A 24701-nucleotide genomic window follows, 5' to 3' on the forward strand; every position below is an offset into this window, starting at 1 on the left:
TTAGTTTAGAACTTGTACTTCATTGTTTTTACTCCTGAATACATCAATTCATGACTCATTCTTCATTGTTTTTCTTGAGATTCAAAGTATATATTTGAATGTGTAATATTTTTTGAGTGCTAAGAATATAGAAGTTTCAATGGTCAATCTAGAGCCGGAAGGACCTATCTATGAAACACATCCCTAGGTTAGATATATTTTGAAAGGGAGTGTTTGAGGTAAAATGTTGAGAGATTGAGTGTTCATGAGTTAAAAGAAAATGGTGAGAGTGTGACAGGACTCAAAAGAAATAAATATAGTCCTTTCTAAACTGAAATAGTTATCTGCATAGCCACACAATATATTCATCCTCATTCTTTAGAGATAAATATTGAAAGAGACATGGACCCGATGTCAACTACTCGTGTCACCCCACCTACCTACTCAAGTATCTCACAAAAGGTGTTTGTTTCATATATCATGGAGAATTAGCGTATAATCTATCTATTCTTCATTCGGAAGATTTAGATATTGAAACAAGAAGACGCACCTCCGGTCTTCAAACTTCATATTTCTATGCACATTGAGTCTATTGAGCCAAACATATCCAAATGATATTTTCTTGACATATTCACGAGTCTTTATGATTCAAATTGCATATCTTTGTGATATTTTCTAGAACAGTTTGAGAAGTTAGTTATATAACTTCACTTCAATGACAATTGGAAGTCCTATTATAGATAAATCAATGCCAACTCTAAACATAGGTCACACAATTATTTTAATTGTTGTGATAATAGTTGCTAATGTGCTTCTATATTAGATGAATACCCAATTTTCAAGGGGGAGAGATTACTTGTGATGAAAAAGATCTATTTTGAAGGGGGAGAATATTTGTTCTGAAGAAGATATTTTTCTGAGGAGGAGAAATCTAATTCGTATATATGGAGAAAATATGTTTCATGTATAGTGGGAGAAATTCTAGTCTTTGATAATTCTCCTGAACATCATGAGGGGGAAGAAATAATATCAAAGACAAGAAGAGAAGAGGAAGACAAGGATGCATAGACTTGAAAAGATTATGCAGATGTTATAGGGAAGAAATTATGTTCAAAGATGTTTGTGAATAGTGTTGATGTTCAAAAGTGAACCTTAACTAGTAAATTTTTGAATCAGTTTGTTGATGAGATGAACTGTATCTAAATCTTTTGAATCATAGGTTGAAAAGTCATTGGATTTAAAGATTGTAGAGTTAAAGATTGGTGTTGATTTGAAAATTTTGTGTTGACTTGTTGAGACTTATTGTTGATATATTTGTTAAAGTTGTTTGATGAAGTTTGTTCATAAAACTAGTTTCTTTCATGATATAAAAGGTGACAAGCTTAGTACACGTAGTGTCAAAGCTTCAAGCTTGAATGTCTAAAGCTTATTTGTTGATCCAAAAGGTTTTCTTGAAGATTTGTTGACTGTTGTAGACCTAAAAAGGGAAAGTTTTTGAATGATTTAAAAAAATGTTTTTTGAAAGTGAAGATTTTAATCTAAATAATATATTATTAAAAAGGGAAGATTGTTATTTTTCAGATTCAACTTATTCGAAGGTTGATAAAGTCTGATTGTCTTAATTGGGGAGATTGTTTATGTAAAAGATCTTTTGAAATGATCTTGAATACAAAAGGGGAGATTTGTTAGGTCAAATATTATTGTATCCGAGATCACCGAACTTAAAGATTGAAGAGATCAAAGCTTAAAGTCAATGTAGTCAACAAAAGTCAACATTCTGATTAATTGTAGTTTGACTTGTATGTTTAGTCAATCATATTAATAGTTTATTAATGGTAGTTTGTAGTAAGTGAGTAGATGCGTATTTTAAGAATCTAGCTTAGAGAAAGATTGTACAGAGATAAACATGTATTGAAAGAGTTTATCAATATAAATGATGATTTGATCTCCAGATTGTTGTTCTTATTGTTTATTCATTGTTATCTGATAGAAACTAGGTTTAACAATTTTATAATTAATTATTGTATTATTGAATTGGGTGTTACTGTGGATTTACTGAAAAACATGTAGCATAGCACAATGGTTCTCATTTGGATTTACCGAAAACGATTTGAAATTGCAGCATGGTAATTGGAGATTTCCTGTCAAAAAAATTAGTTGATTTCTTCTTTGTTTTGTCTTTAATGTTCTCCTATTGTGCTTTTGTTGAGTTTATGCTTGACTGTGTCTTCTTTTCTTTCCATTTCCATTTCCATGTGGAAATGTTTGTGTTTGTGCTTTTGTTGAGTTTATGCTTGACTGTGTCTTCTTTTCTTTCCATTTCCATTTCCATGTGGAAATGTTTGTGTTTGTGCTTTTGTTGAGTTTATGCATGATAGCGTTTTTGTCTTGTCTTTATGTTCTTCAATTATGTTTGTGCTTTTTGGAAAAATTGTGCTTTTGTTGATTTTATGCAAGACATTCTATGTGTGTTGTTTGTATAGCTCGTGTTTTTCAAAAAAATCACTTTGAGTATAGCAATGTCATGTTTCAACATGGATTTGTATTTTATATTTTTAAGCAATAAATTGATCAAATCACGCATCAAACAGACCACAAATCAAGATTTTCACAGTTAATGAGTTTGACTTTCCCTTCTAAACGCAAACCCCATATGAAATTTTGAAGAAAAATGATCTAAAAATTCCGAGAAAAATATTTGAAGGAGAAAGAAAAGGACTTGTAACAATAGCAGTTAAGTCATGTCCATCAACTCCTTTTGTAACATCTTCAACTGTTTTTTTGGCTAACAATCCAGATTTTTGTTTTTTTTAAAACGATTGATAATAGAAACAATCACATTTTATTTAATATCTAATTGCAAAAGGGGTTAAAATGGTAATCTTTTTGCTTTTTGGTAAGTGAAATCCCAAGTTTTGTGTGTGTGTTCATCCTTAGAATAGGTTTATTAAGTATTTTGAAGTTTGGGTATGAAAATCGGCAAGAAAAAATCAAACAATGAAATTTCAGAACTCCCCGACTATGAAGAAAATTCCTTGGCAGTGAAAATAACTCCCCGGTCATGAAAGTTGGGCAGATTTGGGGTTCGAAGGGTGCAGGTCATGTGCCATGTTTTTCCTCAATAAAACCGGTTTTCCTTGCATTGTTACCTCATTTCGCATCTCTTAACTCATTTCTCTCTCAATCAAACTTGGTCCAAGCATCTCCATTTCACCCAATCGATTTCTTCAAGAGTTTTGTGAGATCAAGAGCTAGGGATTATGAATTAAAGCCCTTCACCATCTTCATTAGAGCTCATTCCCACCTCTTAGCTTCCTTATTCAAACTCGATTTAAGGACTTGGTAGTGACTTTATTCATCTTCTCCAAGCATTTAAGAGCTCCTAAACATCAAAATTTCAAGTCTAGATCCAAGATCCGAGGTTTTTCTTCTTCATCACCATTTTCACCATTGTTGACCTAGTTTTGGGGCTTCTTCCTAAAAACAAATTGTAAGTCCATATTAACCTTCTAAACTTTTATTCTTATTAAAATCTTTCATTTTAACCTCCTAGAGCATTTATTTTGAGGTATCTTCCGTATTTTGCATATTTTAGATGATTAGAAGATTTTACTAAGGTTTGCTATGAATCTAAGTTTGGGGTTAATTTTGGTACATCTCTAGGCTTTGGTTGTGACCCAGATAAAGTTTCAAGAGGTGGGTGTTGAAGGATCTAAAACCTTAACCATTTTGAAAACTAGAAATGGATTTGGAACCTAAGTTTAACCTAACCTAACAAGGTGAGTTGAAGTTACTTTGTGAAAACTATATACATGCCAAAATGTTTATTGAAGTATTGATGTGTTTTACTTGATATATTTACAAATGTGTTGAGCATTACATGAAGTTTGAATATCTAGTAAATTTGGGTTAATAAATCTTGTAGAATGCATATACTTGGGTTTTTTGACATTTTGATAAATAAATCATAAGTGTTGGTTTTTTTTTTTTTTTGATGATTTATCCTATAAATGGAGATTATTTGGTGATAATGTATTTGTAGTGTATTTGGTTTGAAAATGCATATTGATATGTTATGGGACATTTTAAAAATATCAATGGTGTGATTTCAGTTGAAAAATGGTTTATCCCAACCAGTGATGGGCGGTTTTGAGTTAATTATGCCTTTAGAGCATGTGTTTGCATGAACATTGGTCAAATAGATTTATATTGATAACTTTTATTTAATAGTCAATTGAGAGCCTTTGGCTCGGTTTGACTCAGATGAGTCTTGAGGACATATGTCTACTTTATTTGATCTATGTCTTTGAGTTATATGCAATTATAGCATGTTTATTTGAAATATTACATGTTTTAAGTGTGTGGTCATTCATTTGGGGTCATACAATTTAGATTGTAATATAATGGATACATAGGCATAGGAGTCTGTCTTTATTGATTTAAAATGGGATGGTCATTCCCACATTGTGACAAGGAATAGTCATTGGGTCATTGGAGGCCTTATAATGCGGGTTTTTGAAGTCGAACATCTGTCATTGATCCCATGGTGTAATTTCTGAGTCAATTTAATGTAATGGTTATTCTCTTATTGTAGCTAGAAATAGGCATTGGGACATAAGGGGCAACTTGGTACGGTCTTATGGGAGCCGGATACTAGTCATTAGCCACATAATGTAGTTTCTATGAAATAGTGCACTTTTGGGGGCCTTGAACTATGAACTATGAACAATTGATCCCATTGGGGCCATTGATCCTCATGATGAGCTCTATGATGTGGAATGGTGGCTTCCTTTTGTGTTCTACTACTAACAATGAAAACCGGGTCTCCCCTATCACAGAGATGTGTTTTGAGTATTGAGTTTTACCCTTTTTTTTAGTAACGTGTATGGTAAGGAGTATCTTTTTATTATTTATGGTTTGAGTATTGAACCTTGTTTATGTTTTGGGCATTTAATCTCATTCACTTTTGGGTGAGTATTAGGCTTTGATTCCATAAATAAAAGAACATTTCGATAATTGAGTTTCCATTAGGATAATGGTAGGTTTTGGAAAGGATGACTCTTATACTAAATATGTTTCATTTTGGAAATTATGATTTAAATAACGTCTTTTTAGTTTTACCATTTTTATATTTAAGATGAAAACTATTTAAACTTACTAGACATTAAGTCTAACATTTTATTTGTCGGCATGTGCATCAGGTTCTTGGGGAATATATTGTGTTGAATTAAAGGCTAATTAGAGGCACGAGAAGCATCTAGCTAATCAATGACTTTTCCACATGTGGAGATTGCAACTGTTATTGAGTTTTAGTAACACTCGACCCTGACCTAATCTTTATATAAGGCTTAGTTTATCTATTGTTGATAATTAAATCTAGTTTTTTTCTTCGAGGTAATTCAAATATTGATTTATAGAAAGAGATTTATTCCTTGTTTGATGTATTATAGAAAATTTTAATTTAATCGCTCTTTCTAGATTTGAGGGTGTTACAGTAAGCACTTACCAAAAGACACTTGATAAACACCTTTACGAGAAAACACTTTTTCAGGACAACACTTACCCGGTAAGAATTGGTAAACAGCCCCTAAATTACATTCTTAGTCCCCCCACCCTCTAAATTACATTCTTTGTCCCTAAGATTTTGAATAGAAAATGAAAAAATAAATTAAATGACTAAAATACCCCCACTAAACTATCTGCTTTAACAAAAAAGAATTGGACGGTGTCAGATTTGGAGACCCAATGTGAACCATATGGATGTAATCCATATATATTTCAAAATAAGAACAAGTAATAAAACACATAAACCACATAGACCAAAGTTGTAATTCACTCTTATATTTAATACACCAATCGTCTATAAAACTTGTAAAACCAAATTTGTAATTCACTCTTAATATTTAATACATCAATCGTCTATAAAACTTGTAAAACCAAATAGTGTTAAATAGATCAACTCAACCCAACCCATTTTGACCCAAAAAGGCATAACCTTACAATTTATGTTAAGTAGACACTAAAATCCAAAGACAAGCTTCAGATCCAACACTAGATTGTTTAAATCCCAAAATAGAAGTTACTTTTAGCTTTTCACCAATTTCAGGGAATGTAAAACAAACTCCACCGATCTTCGATTAAAGACGAGGGCCCTTTTACGCTCGCCAGTTCCATTTAAAGGTCAAACATGTCACTAGGAACCGCCACCACCACCACTGGGCAAAAGGTTCTTGGTGGCTTGACATTGGTTTCTACACAACAAAGAGTTACAGTTAGGAGTGCTAAAAAACCTAACCATTAGGAGTACTCAAAAACCTAACCAACCCAATCAATCCAGTGCGAAATAACTCAACCCGAAACAACCCAATGTCTAATCGAGTTATAAATTTTTTCAAACCATAGGTATTGGATTACTATTATTTGAACTCAACTCAACCCGATGAACTCGATATCCTTTTATTTCTTGGATTTAATAGGATTATTGAATTTCTATTAATATATATATATATATATATATATATATATAAGACAATTGCACTATCACATATGCTCTTCATATACACATATTTTCAATCTATTCACATTTCTATATAACTCATTCGTATATATGTTTAATAACTATGAACATATATATGTAAATTGAGAAAATTAACTGAATTTGATATACATAAGAAGTATGAATAAGTTGTATCAAATGGTTGATGATGGAAAAGAAATTATGAGCAAAAAAATAACATATTCAAAGTTAGAAGAATATTTTAATACCAAAATATTAACCCGACCAACCCAACTGACATGACCAACCTTACAGCTTGGATTGGGCTGGGTTGCACTTTGGTTTTGGTTAGGTTGGGTTAAGATTTTTCAAACGGCAAGCATTAGGTTAGGTTGTTCAAATGTCTTGAACCCGCTCAACCTAACCCATGAGCACCCCTAGTTGAGATGATGGTTCATGGGCTCAGCCAACAAATATCACACCATGCAACCATCTTGACTACTTTTGTGCATCTTCACAAGGATCAATAGGTGCATAACACCTAGATTAAACAAACCAGGTCACATGTGCATTTGATACAAGGACGGGGCTAAACGACAGACAAGACAAGAGTGAGGTAGGCAAGTGGTGAAATAATTGTCTCTCTTTAATCTTTATTCCACCTATTTTTGCGATACAAATAAAATACATTGTCCGAGTCTAATGTTGGACCAAACATGGGACGACAAACTTTGGTTTGTCATATCCCACGTACTAAAAGCACCCTGATCATATAACCTAAATAGTTTTAACAAATTGTAATTGTAAGATAAATAGCAACTCTACACATTCTAACTTACCGAGAATTGGGCCACAAGCATATGACACACTTCGTGGGCTATGCCCATGATTGACGCAGGATTGATCTGCGATATCAGATCATTTCATAACAAAGGAACTATTGGCTACGTTGTGCTGATTCATTGCAGAATATATGATGCATTCGGCTCCAGAATCATGCTCTTAAAGATGACATATAACAGAGATTATTCTGTGCAAATTCTGATAATCTGGAACTTTTGGCGGTCAGTTTTGTTGGAGTTTTCAGGCACCATCTTCCATCATATCCCAACTTCTCCATCTCTGCCACTTGGGTAGACAGTATAGACTATTAGAATTGTAATTGCAGCAGATCAAATAAACATGCAACAAGACATTTGGGTTTGCTCCTCAGAGGTCACTAGTTCAAGTCCCCTCAGGGCCACCACGACCCCATGGGATTAGTCAAGGTGAGTGCAAACTGACCGAACACCCATGGATACCAAATAAAAAAGAAGACACATTATTACTTCCAACTAACAATTCCCATCTCTTCCTGGAAACCGAGGGTTGGAGAAGAAATTTTTTGTACGAGTATTTTCCTTTTGCCAAGGATTGTAACCTCCACCTTTTACCAGAATAGAGCAACCTTACTTATCGATCAACGATCACCCTTCAAAACAAAATTAAATATCTTCCAGACTACTGGTGGTACATGTGACTCTGAGTAAGATGAACATATCCGTCGAAGATATAGAAATGTATTTCTTTGTTGGTGAATAGGCATTTGATTGAGGAAGAGCTTTATCTATCTGGGTTCGACGCTCGTAAACAGATGGAAGCAACAAAAAGATCATATACAGGTTGGATATGCTTGAACGATATTAGTACAGCTATTAGAGATTTCCAAATTTCATGACACATCTTGGCCTTAGAATATGGGCAAAATTTCATGGTCAAAATCACCAAAATTCACATTGGCCATGAAAGTTTGCACAGTATTAGCATGGTACCATTATCACAAAAAATGTCTTCCAATTCCTTCAAATCTTAAAGTGGATTCTTTTTCTTGGACCTGATGCAATGTATATGGAACTTGACCCTCATGACCCTTTTATTAGAAATGGCTCCAATGGATGAGAAACTGAAAAGCCACATGATGAAATGAAGGAAAGCCTTGACGTATATTTTCCATCATATGACTACATTAGCATAATTACCTTGGAACCTCCCAAGAGAAAAGCTTCAAACCAGTAATGGTGACAAGCATCAGTGTCCTATAAAATCCACGAACTTACACCAAAACTTCATACAAGAACCTGGATAGTAAGAGAAGCGTGAAATCAGAAGGAATGAATTTTATTACAGAAAGATGCTTTACCAAAGCTTCTATGCTTAAAAGAAGGGTATGCATCTGAAGTACCTGATACAGATCATGGCGTACACATTCGGAAGAACTCTGGTACCTATGTTAAAACTGAGATAATAAACATCAAAAAACTCTGAATCAAAAAAAAAAAGAACCAGAACAACATAAAAGAAACTTGGTCCTGAATGTAAGAAATTCCTAGTTGAAACAACCAGAAAATACAAAGGGGCAGCCAATTATCTATTTTATGGAGAAAGAATTGTAAAACACTATACAACATTATCCAGAGTTGAATAAAACTTGCAAAACGCCTAGTCATTTAAGGACCTACTTATCATAACAATCAAACCTCAGATTGGAAAATTTTAAGCACCATTCAACATGTTTGTGCTTTGTGATCACCTTAAGAAATTACATGTTGAAATCTTGAGCAGAAGCATCCAAGCAATTACTTCACAAGTGTCTATTGATTGAGGCTGTCTGTAAATCCTCTTCTCATAATCTCTAATTATAAACCAAAACAAACTGCTTAGTGACTGATTGCTTGGCAGCTTTCATATATGCTAAAGAGCTGCTACCAATTTCCGAATTATGAAAATCTCCATACCAATCACTTGGCTGACGAAATACGGTGTAAGGATCGCATCCAACTGCTTGAAGCACCAGCAGCTTTTCCACCAATACCATGATCAACTTTTGTCGTATCAATCGGCTCATCAGGTTTGAAAAGAGGTGCTTTAAAGTTACCGGCCATAGATGATGAAGTAGGCGCCTTTGGTGCAGTACTTACCGTCTGTAACAATTAAAAGTCAGAAAGAGTGGTGGTTGGACCAATGCTTGTTCACAGTGAAGACAACTGATAACAGCATTCAAAAATAACAATGATAACATAATAACAAAGTTCCATAATGCCAAATGCTTGGGGATCATTATAGGTAACAGTACTCTTTAACCCCAAAAAGTTAACTTTATCTAACAAGGACTCACATGTTTCCCAGGTGAAATACGATCATTAAGTTCATATGGTAATCTTGATTTATTATGCATGTCAGGACGAGCCGGATTGCTTGATCTTCTGCGCTCTGATGCTCCAGCTTGGTAGGAATCATCATTACCCCCTAACAAATATTTGCGTAAAACGAATCAAGATAAGAGTAGAGAAATAACTCACATCCAAATGACACAACATATAGATAATGATGTACTTTCTTCATACATCAAGAGAACATAGGGTATGGATGTAGAAACTATAAACCCTGTTTTCCTGTCCAGACCACATCCAACAAACCATAATATGATACATACACACAATCAGAAGATAACACACACGGAATTTTTTTCCTTTCTAAATCCTTGTTAAATTGAATAAACTAATTAGAATTAGACAAGTGGCATATTCATCACCATGGATCTTCTCAGATCAATCTTGATCGCATAAACTCACTATTACAATTAAAGCCCCATACACGTGACCATTTGAGTCTGAACCAAATGAAAACAAAGAGGAACTCTTAAAAGTAATCCCTGAACTGTATATTACTGGACATGTGCAACTACTTTATTTTCAATTTTGCACTTCTGTACAAGCATCCCAATTTAACCATGATGTTTGCTCCAAAATGACAAGATACATTACAGCAAGTGCAAAAAATGTGTGTGATGATACTCAATACAGACAAAAATGATCGGTAAACAACTATAAACAAATTTGAAATTGAAATTGACAACCAAATACATACTCAATAGCACCCCTGTCATTCCCTTCTGCACCTCCTTGCACCATTACCACTAACTCCTCTTTCACCTCTTATTTTTCATCTTATCTATTTGAATGTGAATGTCAATAAAAAAAGACCCAGGATAACGCATGCAAAGCAAGAAGCTATTTTCAGTTTTCCTTAAGACTATACAAATAAACATTGGTAGAAGGTCCAAGTAGAATAAACTAACTTTATGACTTATTTTTATGAGTGTTCATAACAGTGTTGAAGAGAAAGACGCATGTATTTAGCGATCATGATTGTGGAGTTATGGAGTCACAATATTTTTAATTTTGACCTGATTTGTTGGCTCATTTAAAATCATACTCATGTGGAACAAAATAAATAATTGATTTGGTTGCTGCAATTAATGAGTTGGAGACATATAAAGCACATATTGGTACAAGAAATGTGTAATTCACTTTTAGCATAAAAAGCAAGCATTATTTTATATGCTAATATTCTAAAGAATAAATTCAACTGATGCTTATCATTAGTTTGTCACCAAAATATGTCATCATTGAAGCTCGATGGACTTGTAAAGACTCAAATATACAAAAATGCATATTGGTCTATATATCAACCTCTCCATCTCAATAACAAATGTAGAAAGTAAATTATTGGTAGAAAAAATGGTTATTTTTTAATTTTTATATGCAAATGATAAATGTTTTCTCCACACATCATTTGGGTAAAAGCTAGTTGGCCTTATTGTAGAACACTTTCCCCTATATTCCATGACAATCAAAAATATCAATTTAATGCAAGGTTTCTGTCCCCTAGTCATAACTTGAATTAATGCGACATATCAAATGTTGCACTTAGTACAAGCTGGAATAGCTAGAGTAGAGGACATCACCGTTAGAATGCAAGGACTAGACAGAGAAAGTGTTGGGAATCCAGATGCTGAAGCCCATGAGCCCATAGTCTCTCAGTTGGGTAAAAAGCCCATAACATGGAAAGTGTACACGAGGAGAGAGAAGGAGGAGGGTCGTTAGAGAGAAAGATAAAAGTGGTGGAGGAAAGGAAATAAGGATCATTCTGTTATTTTGTTGTCTATTCTGTTAGGAGAGAAGTCTCTGGAGAAGAGTCCCAGACTCTGGTTAATTTTCCTTGTTCTTGTAGAGCTTCGGCTCATTTTCCTCTATTAATCATTCAGCTTGTCCTCTCAATTTTTCTGTTTCTATCAATTGGTCCGACCTGCCGGATTATCGAGGAGAACCAGCGTATCTGAAAATGCCACCAAAGCCAACCAATGTGGGTGATCGAGTGGACGCGTTGGAGGAAGCAGTAGGGATGATGGAAGAAAACATTCAGCGCTCGTTGGCTGAATTCAGGGAGACGATGTTAGCAGATTTAGTCAAGCTGCTGGAACGACCGCCACAAGCGACACCGCCRGTTGTTAACAAKGTGGATKATCGATTGACRGAATTCCGTATGGCTGTGAAGAAGGTGGAATTGCCTATGTTCGATGGGAAAGATCCAGTGGGGTGGATTACTAGAGCAGAGATCTATTTTGATGTGCAAAATACTCCTGAAAATATTAAGGTGAAGTTGGCAAAACTGAGTATGGATGGGGCAACAATTCACTGGCTTAACCTGTTGAGTGCAACTGAAGAGAACCTCACATGGAAGGGATTCAAACAGGCTTTGATTGAACGATACGGGGGAAGACAAAGTGATAATCCCTTTGAGGAATTGAAAGACCTCATGCAAACGGGATCGGTAGACGAATTCATCACTGAGTTCGAGTATACATCCAATCAATAAAATTAAGGAAGACAAATCAGATTTTTATATGTTATAAAAAATATTTTATTCAACATCACATTATCTCTCTGATAATGTGTATTCATATGATTGATAGATATGAATGAATGTAAGAATTTAGGACAAGTGATTTTTATCTAAATATAAACTAATAAAGTTTTGAATGTAATTTTTCTTTTATTTTGTAAAATTTGATTGGTTTTGTAACTACGTACTTATAAAATACAATCAATTATTTTGACATATATAAGGAAACCAATTATATATATATAGGGGTCCATTCAAGGGAGAACTGATTAGTTTGTGGTAACTGTGAGATCAAATCTCAACCACAAAAATGGATAAATTAGGAAATTAATAATTATGGTGATTTGAGTTAAAACTATAATTAGAGGGCATTTTAGGTAATTGTAAAAAACTCTTCTCTCCTCTCTCCTTTCTCATCTCTCCGACCTCCAATCTCCGGCCTCCGATGAACATTAATCCGGCAGGTACCAAGTAATCACAAAGATACACAATGTGATACCCATTGTGATATACTGTGATACCATTGTGATACCAACTCAAACCTTAAAAACAAAGATACACAATRTGATAYCCWTTGTAATACACAATGTGATACCCATTGTGATATAYTGTGMTRYCGATTTCACCGGAGGCCGGAGATTGGAGGTCGAAGAGATGAGAGAGGAGAGAGGAAAGAGAAGTTTTTTTAAAAATACATAATATGCCCTCTAATTATAATTTTAACTCAAACTACCATAATTATTAATTTCCTAATTTATCCGTTGATTTGTGGTTGAGATTGGACCTCACAGTTACCACAAACTATTCAGTTCTCATTTGATTAGGCCCCTATATATATATATATATATATATATATATATATAGGGTCGGGTTCACGTAAGACCATTTTGTTTTCGTAAGACCCGTGAGACCACTTTTTATACTTGAAACTTCACAACAAAACATCGTGAAGGTAAAAAAAAAGTTGAACCTTCACAGAGAAAACACTGTGAAGGTTACCTTTACAGCGTTTTGTTGTGAAGTTTTAAGTGTAAAAAAGTAGTCTCACGGGTCTCACGAAAACAGGCTAGTCTCACGTGATCCCAAGTATATATTTACACACACACATACATACATACATTTGGGATCATGTGAGACCAAGGGTTTTTCGTGAGACCCATAAGACCAATTCTCAACCTTTGGATTAGGTCTACAATCTGAACATTCATAATAACAAAATTGCCACGAGACTTCTCAATAATCACAAAATTGTCACCGTGCAACTTTACACCATTAGATCATTATATATATATATATATATATATAGGGTTGGGTTCACGTGAGACCAAGGATTTTTCGTGAGACTAGTAAGACCCATTTATGTTCATTAATCAACTTTATAAGCTAATGATCTAATGGTCTAAAGTTGCATGGTGGCAATTTTATAACCTAGGTTATTTCGTTGGAGGGCTTCGTTCGCACTTTCAACCCCATAAACCGTGTTCAAGCAATGAAGATCGCACGAGATGTAGAATCGGAACTACAAGGCGCTGTAATTCCCAGGAGTGTATCCACACGGCTTTGGAACGGAGGACGAATTGGTGGAGTTGGGTCGTTCGTAAAAACTGGTTATGGATCGACCAATGATTCAGCAATGGGCCGACGAAGTAATAGGCCAGGGCCTGCTGGGGGTAGTTTGGGCTTGAATAAAACTAATTTCACGAAGCCTCAGCTAACGCCACAATTAGTTCAACCGTTACGGGCTGTACCAGGTGATCGAAGGGAGAACGAGAGAAACCGAGGACTCAAACACTTACCCTACGCCGAGCTCATGGACCGAAAGGCAAAGGGCTTGTGTTTTCGTTGTGAAGAGCGTTTTCACCCACTTCATCAGTGTTCGGAACGACAACTACGGATGGTGATTTTGGGCGATGATGAACATGTGAACGAGGCAGGAGAGGTAATTGCAGTAGAACTGAAAGAAGGAGAAGGTGAAGAAATGTTAGAATGCAAGTCAATTGGATTGTTTGCTTGGGCAGAAAGTCGAAATGCGAAATCTCCTAAAACAATTCCCGTTAAGGGAACGATAAAAGGAATTCCACTAGAAGTTTTAATTGATAGTGGAGCCAGTCATAATTTTGTCTCCTCAGGTAGCAGCCGCACTGGAATTAACAGTAGACCCTAATAAAAATTTAGGGGTTCGGTTAGGGGATGGTCACCGTGTATTAACGCAGGGGGAATGTAAGGAGGTGGACTTGTTATTTGGAAATTCAGAACGGTGGTGGATACCTACGTATTAGATTTGGGTGATCTCGACTTGATTTTGGGGGTATCGTGGCTTGAAAGACTCGGGAAGGTTACTTTCGATTGGAAGGAAAGGGTTATCAGTTTCCTTGCGGGGGGGAGAGGAGGTAACTTTGACCGGTGGCAAGGCAAATGATTCGGGAAACCTATGGAGTGGGAAACGGGCTGCGACAGCATCTTTTCAAGTGTTATAATGACTAGAGAAGGCACCGATACGTCTACGGGTGTACATAAATTAAATAAGCAGCAACAAGAAGAACTCGATATGATGCTGGAACAGTACGATGAAGTATTTCGAGAGGTGTCGGGTTTACCTCCACGGCGGGAAACGGTGCATAGCATCGAGTTGCGAGGGACAGGAGGTCCGATTAGTGTACGCCCATATCGTTATCCACACCACCACAAGGATGAAATCGAAAGACAAGTGCGAAAAATGCTACAACAAGGGATCATTCGGCAGAGTTCGAGTGCTTTTTCAAGTCTGGTGATCCTTGTTAAAAAAAAAAGATGGTACCTGGAGAATGTGTGTTGACTACAGGGAACTTAACAAGGCAACTGTCCCTGATAAGTATCCTATTCCTGTGGTTGAGGAGTTATTGGATGAGTTAAATGGAGCTATGTATTTYTCTAAAYTAGATTTGAAGTCKRGATACCATCAAATAAGGGTAAAGGAGGAGGATATCAGTAAAACCGCGTTTCGAACACACGACGGCCACTATGAGTTTCTGGTTATGCCCTTCGGCTTGATGAATGCCCCTGCTACTTTTCAGTCTACGATGAATCAGGTTTTTCGACCTTATCTTAGACACTTTGTCTTGGTTTTTTTTTTGACGATATCTTAGTCTATAGTAAGGGCTGGACGGAACACCTTGGTCATTTACGCACGGTTTTAGAAATTCTCCAACACCATCAGTTTGTGGCAAATAGAGAGAAGTGTGTGTTTGCAACGCAACAGGTAGAGTATTTGGGGCACGTTATTTCTGATTTGGGAGTATCTGTAGACCCGAATAAGATCAAAAGTATTATGGAATGGCCGGTCCCTAAAAATGTTAAAGGAGTATGTGGATTTTTGGGGTTGACCGGATATTACAGGAAATTCATTGCTGGTTACGAAAAGATTGCGAAACCATTGACTGAGCTCAATAAGAAGGATGGGTTTGTTTGGGGATCTGAAGCTTCAAGGGCCTTTGAGCAATTGAAGCAAGTGATGATTAATCCCCCGTGTTGCCAGATTTTTCTCAACCCTTCGAGGTAGAGTGCGATGCATCCGGTCGGGGAATCGGGGCTGTTTTGATGCAGAATAGGCAACCGATTGCTTACTTCAGTAAGGCCCTGTCAGAAACAAACCTTAGCAAGTCTACCTATGAGAAGGAGCTAATGGTGTTAGTATTGGCCATTCAACATTGGCGACCGTACCTGTTGGGAAGAGACTTTAAAGTCTTTACTGACCAGAAAAGCCTCCGTCATTTACTGCAACAACGAGTCGCTTCTGCAGATCAACAAAATTGGATTGCAAAGCTACTCGGTTATCACTTCGAGGTAGTCTATAAACCCAGTCGAGAGAACTCAGCAGCTGACTCTTTATCCAGGATGTTCGAGGAGGTAGAATTGAAGDCAGCAGTGTCATTTCCGGTATGGTCTCAGATACAACAAATTAGGGCGGAGGTTAATAAGGATCCAGAGTTACAATGTGTGATATCATATTGCAAAATGATCCTCAGTCCAGGCCTGGGTTTAAGCTGCTGAGAGGCGTTTTATTGTACAAGGGCAGGTTGGTATTGGCTGCTAAGTCTATGGTAATACCAGACCTTCTTACAGAATTTCATTCGTCTCTTGTTGGTGGTCATTCGGGTTTTCTTCGCACCTATAAGCGTATCGCAGCGAATGTGTATTGGATAGGGATGAAGGGTGTGATCCAAGACTTTGTGAAGCGGTGTGACATTTGTCAACGGCAGAAGTATATGGCGTCGTCTCCTATGGGTTTGTTGCAGCCACTCCCTGTTCCGGAGTTAATTTGGGACGACATTTCAATGGATTTTATAACGGGTCTTCCAAAATCCGGAGGGTTTGAAGCTATGTTTGTGGTAGTGGACAGACTATCTAAATACGCACACTTCATACTCTTAAAGCATCCATATACTGCAAGAAAGATAGCTGAGATTTTTGCTAAGGAAGTGTTCGTTTACATGGCATGCCACGATCAATTGTAAGTGATCGTGACCCAGTATTTATTAGTTTATTATGGCAGGAGCTTTTTCGTTTGCAAGGAACAATGTTAAAAATGAGTTCTTCGTATCATCCAGAAACGGATGGTCAGACAGAAGTAGTGAATAGATGTCTGGAAACTTATTTACGATGCTTTGCATCGGAACAACCTAAAGGTTGGTCTCAATGGGTTGCATGGGCGGAATTGTGGTACAATACCACATTTCATGGCTCTACGGGGATCACTCCTTTTCAGATAGTATATGGACGAAAACCGCCGCTGCTAGTCCGATATACGCAAGGGGAAACACGAGTAGATCAAGTGGCTGCTGACTTAGTTGATCGAGATGAAGCTCTAGTTCAACTTAAGCATCATTTGTTACGTGCACAGCAGCAGATGAAAAAGTATGCTGATCAGAAACGGAAAGATGAAAAATTCAAGGTGGGTGAGTGGGTGTTTCTCAAGCTTCGTCCTTATCGCCAGCAGACTGTAACAAGACGAACTAATCAAAAATTAGCCCCACGCTATTATGGCCCTTTTCCCATTGTTTCGAGGGTAGGAAGGGTGTCCTATAAACTTCAGTTTCCAGCATCAACGAAAGTTCATCCAGTAATTCATATCTCCCAATTAAAGAAGGCTGTGGGAGATTATCATGTTGCCAACACACTACCAGAGGGGTTGGATGTTGGTGAGGACACTTTGGATGAACCGGAGGAATTGATAGCTGCAAGAGACATCACAGTGGCTGGGCAGCAGATCCGACAGYGTTTAGTGAAATGGAGAGGGAAGAACGTTGATGATGTTACTTGGGTGGATGAGGATGTGTTGCGGAGCCAATTTCCTGAATTCAGCCTTGAGGACAAGGCTGCAGTTCCAGAAGACGGTATTGTTGGGAATCCAGATGTTGAAGCCCATGAGCCCATAGTCTCTCAGTTGGGTAAAAAGCCCATAATATGGAAAGTGTACACGAGGAGAGAGAAGAAGGAGGAGGGTCGTTAGAGAGAGATAAAAGTAGTGGAGGAAAGGAAATAAGAATCATTCTGTTATTTTGTTGTCTATTCTGTTAGGAGAGAAGTCTCTGGAGAGGAGTCCCAGACTCTGGTTAATTTTCCTTGTTCTTGTAGAGCTTCGGCTCATTTTCCTATTTTAATCATTCAGCTTGTCCTCTCAATTTTTCTGTTTCTATCAGAAAGCAGTATGTAACAGACATTTCTCATGTTCCGTCACCTATGGCTTTCGTATGAAAACTTGGTACAGTTATGCTAAGGAAGTCATGCAAATAATTCTAACTTCACAAATTTGTTATCTTCTTTTTTTTGGTGAGGCTGGGGGGTTGGGGAACAAACTTTCTATCATACTATGTGCAGAATATCAGTAGATAGATAGTGGTCATATGAACAGTCAACTTTCCAGGTATTCAGAGAAGTATCTGAAGGTTTATCTCATATTTGCAAGATCAATAACAACAGGATGAGCTACCTTACAGGCTTACATCTCTCTGAGCACTGTACCGAATCCAGACAGATATATATATATATATATACAAACTACCTGTTCCCTATCTCCCTTGTGTACACCAAAAAGCATAACACAACTTTTGATGCAGAACTTCTAGAAAAAATTAAACATCCTAGTAAAATTTCTCAAGATAAAGTACCTTGACGCTTATTTGAATGTACCGCCATTTCTCTATTGACCATTCCAGGAACTGGTCGACTCTGGTATCATTTCCAAACCATTAGTGAGTACAAAGAAGATGTCTAAATGAATAAAGAATAAGTACATGCACCCCAAAGAACACTCATCCATGCATGTAATTTCTATAAAGAATCGTAAACAGCCAAGGTTAATCAAATACTAACAGATGAATGATGTTGTGGCTTGGTCTTTTCCGATTGTTGGTGCTTTAAGATTGTCCAATCAAACACATAATCAAAATCATATCCTGAAATAAGTAGAACATCACATTAATCACAGCATCACTAAAGACAAACAAGCTAGTTGTAGAAAGACTGGGCTCTAATAAATCTATCAACTTGCAAGCACTCCATTTTGAATTGCCTTACAGCCTACAGGGGTAGAAATAGATGATCCACTAAGCATCAGATGTAAGATTACAAGAGTTAACAGGGTATTAACATCTATACAAGGTATTCACACAAACTATGGTCATCTGAAAGTAATCCCTAAAATCTTGGATATCCAAGAAAACCTAAGAAAGTGAAGCAGAATCGAGTGAAGAATATAAAGACCAGATCCACACCAAACCATCTTTAAAACCAATCACAGGTTTGCCCAGAAATTGAAACAGAGGTAGGAATACATATCACCAAAAACTCAACACTAAAAGATGAAGGACGTTAACCTTTCGATCTTATATTTCAAAAACAATTATGTGATCAAGTAGTTGGATTGAGTAGCATGCATCAACATTGTGACGTATCACTGTCTTGGTCCATAAGCGCTAGTCCTGCTTTTTGCACTCATAGTCGACTTACGTACTCAAGGCTAGCCATAGTTGGTATCACATATGGACTTTGTCCATGCTAGGTTAACAAGTACCTACCACGTTGAAATTTCATAAGTGACATTAAATATTCAAACTACAAAAATCATGGACAAGCGAGGCTCCCTCTTCTTTAATAGCTTCTCTTTTTTCTTGAAATGTTCTCTCTTATAAGCTTCTCCTTTCTCAATCCTGGATGGGTACACTCTTTACAACACAATAGCACATGCTAACCCTTTTAGCTCTAGAATAGAGTAGCGAAGTAACCACAGCCTGATAAAGCAGGCATAAACCTCTTTCAAGCTCCAGTAAATACATGGCAGGCCTTTGCAACATGATTCTCACCCAAAAAAAGGAAAGATTGTATGTTTAGAGTAGAGATGTGTGACATTGCAGTACGATATCAATTGCCACCATCACTGTAGATTATTTAGGGCAGGGATGGTGTGACATTACAGTCCGATATCAATGGCACAGGAGAGGTTAGCTTCCAGTTTGATGAAACTCAAAATCTACATTTCGTAGAGAGACTACTACCGGAAAAAGATTAATATGCCAAATAAGTTGGGTATTTCAGAGTAGGACCGTTGAATGGCATAGTACAAACTATAACACTGCTCCTTCCTCTGTTCCATAAAAAGAAAAACCTATGTGTTTAACCCTACTAGTCACTTTGGCACATTTCAACTTCAAATCTGCTGTAGTTTCTAAAAAGTTTGAAGATACATGTAACAACTATTTCAATCCTTATAGCATAGTCGGTTTAATGTTGGTGTTAACTTAGTAAATTGATATAACTTGTGTTTGACAAGGATCTGATGTCACAATCTAAGTTTTAAAGAACAGGAGTATATACGAAGGGTCGCACTTTTTTCAACCCAACCCTCTTCTACAAACACATAATTTAAGACTCGAGTATTTGGTGAACAATCTATGTACCTTCCCGCATAAACAAGTCACGAAAAAGGCGCTTCAAGAATCCATAATCAGGCCGTTGCTCAAATGTCAAAGAACGGCAGTATTGGAAGTAAGAAGCAAACTCCCCATGATGAAACTTGCATAAAACCTGTCAAAAGAGTTTGAAACATGATTTCATTTATAAAATATGATACTCCACAACAACAACATAAATATGACTGTTACTGTAAAAGTAGCTAACTATCCCTATAAGAAGAGATTTATAGCATATTGTTTCACAAAAAGATATATCATTGATGATTAAACTCATATTTCTAAGATTCAACACTGATGTACAGGCACATGTGCATAGTTTAAAAAAAGAAGGGCTGTAAAATTCCGTTCAGGCAACCATGCTTGCAGAATAAGGTCACTAATAACACACATCAAAACAACATACCTCAATGGGAGTTGATACCTTCTTTTCACGTATTTTGTCATATTTTTGCTTCTTCGTTGCACCTTTGAGACCCTGCCATGGAAGACTGCAGACAAGACCCAACAAGTTAATTCTTTTTCTAGATGGGGCAACATTGGTAGACTGAACCAATATCATATTTATAAATCTTTCTAAAGTTGAGAGAGAGAGAGAGAATAAATATTTTTGCTAAAAGAAAATCACAATTCCCAGAACTAAGTTTAATTGCACCAAATCATAAAACCGATCAATTTGCAGGGCAGATATTCTATAGCTACCAAAAATCAAATGTACTTGCACCAATTGATTTTCCAGCACATACCTCCCTCTCAAAAAGTACAAGAAAACATAGCCAAGAGACTCCAAGTCATCACGCCGGCTTTGTTCTGGATTTAAGATTGTTATATCAGAGATGCAAATATGAAATATCAAAATGCAAGAATACATAATGCAGCGATGACTGCATACCAATTCCCAAGTGAGTATTACAGCTAGCATAGCGTGCAGTCCCTGTCAAGTTTTTGTTCGCTCTGTATATAGATAATAAAAACGAATGGTCAGCTTAGCACCAAATGGAGGCTCAGAAAGGCAGCTAAAAGAAAGAAGAAAAAGAAGGGTAAGGTGGGATACCACCAAACAACATAAATGACATGATGTTATTTCTTGAGCGTTTGTTGGCCAATAAGCATATGGCTCACTTACTACATGACACGATTTTGAGGAATATAAAATCATAATTATTTTTTGATGCGTGCCTGGTACACATAAGGAGGAGCATTTGTGACAATATATGCAGAAATGATGCAGATTCCTCAAGATTCAAAAATCAAAGTTGATTTGCTTTACAAAGCAAAGGTTTCAATGAACTTCTAGCCTCTAGGCAATGAATTCACGAGATCAACCTTGCAGGTATCATTAAGAAATAAAAAGAAACAACCAAAATAAAATATTGATGAAGTTCTAGGATCAAAAGAGCATAAATCTGAAAAACAGCGCATGACAAACAGTGAGTAGCACCTTGCGGGCATAATTTCATATAACAAATCCCATGTCATAAAGATGTATGATAGACAACTACAATTTAGGTCCTAAAATTTGATCATATGTATAGTAATTTTACCATCAATATGATGACTTCTCAGTGTTAAAAGAAGAGTAGGGAGGATAACAATACTAAATTTGGAAACTAAACCTACTTGTAAGGAATGTGGCAACTTGTAGTGGGATCACGATATCTTTTAGCAAGTCCGAAATCAATAACATAGACCTGATAAAAATAATAATTGGCGATATCAGTAGAGATAGTCTATATGGATACATCATAAATATGAATCGTTAGTAATAAATAAAAAGAGTTGAACTTTCAAATAATCATACTTGTAGTTTCTTGGCAAACTAACCATTGAACTTGCTGAAAGGTAAAGAAGACTCTAAAGTATGCAAGAGGTGGGCACTTCTAACCACATATTTGTAGTTTTGTTGCACACTAACCATCAGAAACTGTCCAGGCTAGCATAATTTTGCGTTCTTTTTTATTTGCAAGTAGAACGACTAGTTTGCAATGATACTACAAGTACAAAGGTTAGAGAGCCTATTCACTCTAACATGAAATAAAAATTTACTCTTAGATTTAGAAAATCCAAAGAAGCACCACTTACATAAGGTTGTATTAGGATATATAATGGTCAGTTTACCTGATTTGCTTTCCTGCCTAGACCCATTAGAAAATTATCTGGCTTCAAATCTCTATGAAGAAATCCTTTAGCATGCATTAGTTCTATTCTTGTAAGCTGTGAAAAAATAGAACAAGAAATTAGTAGTTTAGTACTAATTTGAGAATTACAAAAATATGAGTGGTTTAGTAAACGATGACAGCAACAGATAGGATGCAAATCTCTGATGCACTACAAGATAAACTATAATACCACCAGTGGTCTTACAGCATACCTCGAAAAATCTTTGATGTGGAATCTCATTAAGAATTCTAACAAGTGCAAGTGTGCAACACAAAAAACATTACAACACCATGCCACCTACAAACTAAACCAATGATACCAACCATTTTCTCACCAATTTTATGGTTGCAGGCATTATAACCAGTGCATCTGAAAGGGAATTACCATTTGATCAGCTAACATTAGAACTGTCTTCAATGAGAACTTCCTTCCGCAATACACGAATAGATCCTCAAGACTAGGCCCTAGAAGGTCAAGTACAAGCACATTGTCCTGTATATCAACCCCAGACCAATGGATGCCAGCAACACCAACTGTAGAGTAAAAAACTAACAAACTTGAATACCACAGTAACTAACATACAGAAGTTATAACCAATAAAATTAGAGAATTGTTTTGCATACAAGTATTCATGCTTCAGCAAATGAAAAGAAATAAAATATTACATAAACTTGCCTATTCCCTGGAGGTAATTATATAGCTTGGCCTCATAAAGCAATTGCGGGTGCTTAGTCTGCCGGTTCTCCTATCAAACATAGCAATGAAATTGATTGATCATAAGCGAAATGCTGATTATCTAATATTTCTACAAAGTGCGGAAAAAAAAATATTAGCAAGCAATCAAGTGCATTGACTTATTGATATAAATCCAAATCAAAAAAGGCATCTCTGCTATAATGGAGCACATATATATCCTATCAGACGATTAACAGATGACAATTGACAAAGCGAACCAAATAAATTATAAAGTTATAACGTCCAACATGATGTTAGACTGTGCAAATGCATAGTTCATGCATGACAAGGAACCATGCTACCATATAGAATACGTGCATTGTGGCTTTTACATTAGCAATACTCGACAGAAGTGTTCTGTTGTCTTTTGACCTTTTTGTCACAAATATACAAATGAAAATTCAGTTCCAGAACTTAGGTAGGCTTTTCTGTTTTATCAGTAGTCCAAGGATCACAAGGCTATAATACCAATTGTAATGACACATGATGAAAGGGGGTGCCCAAATCAACATCAACCATGAAACCGCTCTATGTATCCTACTCTAACCACACGTAGTTTGGTGCGTGACAAATCATTTCTATACATTGAGCTTCTTTTCTATCAAACAAAATAGATCCATATCAATTTGAAAAATCAGACGTATGTAATTCTCCATGCTTCCTAGCATTCTACCAGTACCTAAACCCATTTCTTTCTACTTGATTCACCAAAACCACTTGGCACTTAATACAATGAGAAAACTAGAGAGAAAACTAGAGAGATAACTCGCAATAAATCGAGAAAGCATATACTAATAACTCAACAATCAGAACACACACACCCATTGAAAAGAATGTTACCATTTTTACAGCAACGATTTCATGTGTATCTACATGAGTAGCTGCAATATCAAAAATTTAAAGAGCTAAGAAACGAGCACATTATATGAACATACAGTAACGCTACTTTTCTAGACTAAGATTTGAGATGGAAAAGGGAGAGACCGAGAAAAATTTCACCGAATGATCCGCTTCCAATTTTGCGGCCTAGCTTGTACTTATCTCCAACGATTCTCTCCATGAATATCTCTTGCCAATTTGAAGCTCCTCCCCAGGAGTTACCGATTCAATAAAAAAGGATTAAGAAAATACGAAAGGTAGGGTTTTCTCTGTGATTCAGAACGGATGAAGATCAGTGGTTTCGATAACTTCGAGATGACCTCGCTGACACCAGATATTTGCCACGTCACACATTTGCTGGAATTGCAAAAACTCCGATCCGTATTCTTCCCCAAATTTTTACGGATTTGGTCCATAATGTTTGTTAATTGTTACAAATTTGGTCCCTGACATTATTAATTGTTTCGAATTTGGTTATTTATCTTCTTCTATTACATAAATAGATCTCCAAATGTGCAATTTCTATTGGATTTGGTCCCTTCCTCTTACGACCATCCAACTTGTCCTTTACTTATTATGATTTATTGTGTTGATTCGGTTGCCGAACAATCATTCTTAGTTGAGAGTTTCACCCTGATATGTTTTGGGAGGAAAAAGGAAGTTACTTTTTGTGAAATATGGGTTATTTTGGTGGTTTGTGCGACTTATCGTGCAACCAAAATTGCATGAAAGCTGCCTAAGGCACTTGATAACAAAACGGTCAAGGCACAATTAGAGCATGG

The 24701-nt window shown here is 36.3% G+C and overlaps 1 protein-coding gene across 7 annotated transcripts; it reads right to left on the minus strand.

The window, feature by feature from the left end:
- Positions 1-7230: 7230 nt before the first annotated feature.
- LOC112502913 (casein kinase 1-like protein 3) lies at positions 7231-24274 on the minus strand. Of its 7 annotated transcripts, XR_003067796.1 has the most exons (18): positions 24025-24274; positions 23881-23921; positions 22981-23050; positions 22690-22838; positions 22264-22359; positions 21766-21836; positions 21038-21099; positions 20892-20955; positions 20552-20636; positions 20134-20260; positions 18551-18633; positions 18346-18406; positions 9630-9760; positions 9250-9435; positions 9045-9146; positions 8697-8739; positions 8494-8592; positions 7231-7603 (listed from the first exon to the last, which is right to left on the minus strand). XR_003067796.1 is itself a non-coding variant. In XM_025106927.1 (16 exons), exons 1-14 carry the CDS (start codon positions 24098-24100, stop codon positions 9253-9255), a joined length of 1299 nt encoding a protein of 432 aa, XP_024962695.1. In that variant the 5' UTR covers positions 24101-24274; the 3' UTR covers positions 7231-8592; positions 8697-8739; positions 9250-9252. The 7 variants fall into 7 exon arrangements, 1 of the variants encoding a protein (XP_024962695.1); XR_003067797.1 differs by having other exon boundaries at positions 7231-8592; positions 9058-9146; XR_003067794.1 differs by having other exon boundaries at positions 7231-8592; positions 8697-8750.
- Positions 24275-24701: the final 427 nt, after the last annotated feature.

The sequence above is a fragment of the Cynara cardunculus genome, unplaced genomic scaffold, assembly GCF_001531365.2.
Source record: "Cynara cardunculus var. scolymus isolate 2C unplaced genomic scaffold, CcrdV1 Un_Scaffold_2167, whole genome shotgun sequence".
In the NCBI taxonomy this organism is placed as follows: Eukaryota; Viridiplantae; Streptophyta; class Magnoliopsida; order Asterales; family Asteraceae; genus Cynara; species Cynara cardunculus.

Excerpts from the sequence above, each read along its gene's own strand:
- LOC112502913 (XM_025106927.1), bottom strand. The coding sequence starts at position 24,100 with ATGGAGAGAATCGTTGGAGATAAGTACAAGCTAGGCCGCAAAATTGGA. Across the intron at positions 23,922-24,024 it reads ATTCGGTGAAATTTTTCTCG|CTACTCATGTAGATACACAT; the intron begins GTCTCTCCCTTT and ends TTGATATTGCAG. Across the intron at positions 22,360-22,689 it reads TAATGTTAGCTGATCAAATG|CTTACAAGAATAGAACTAAT; the intron begins GTAATTCCCTTT and ends ATTTTTTCACAG.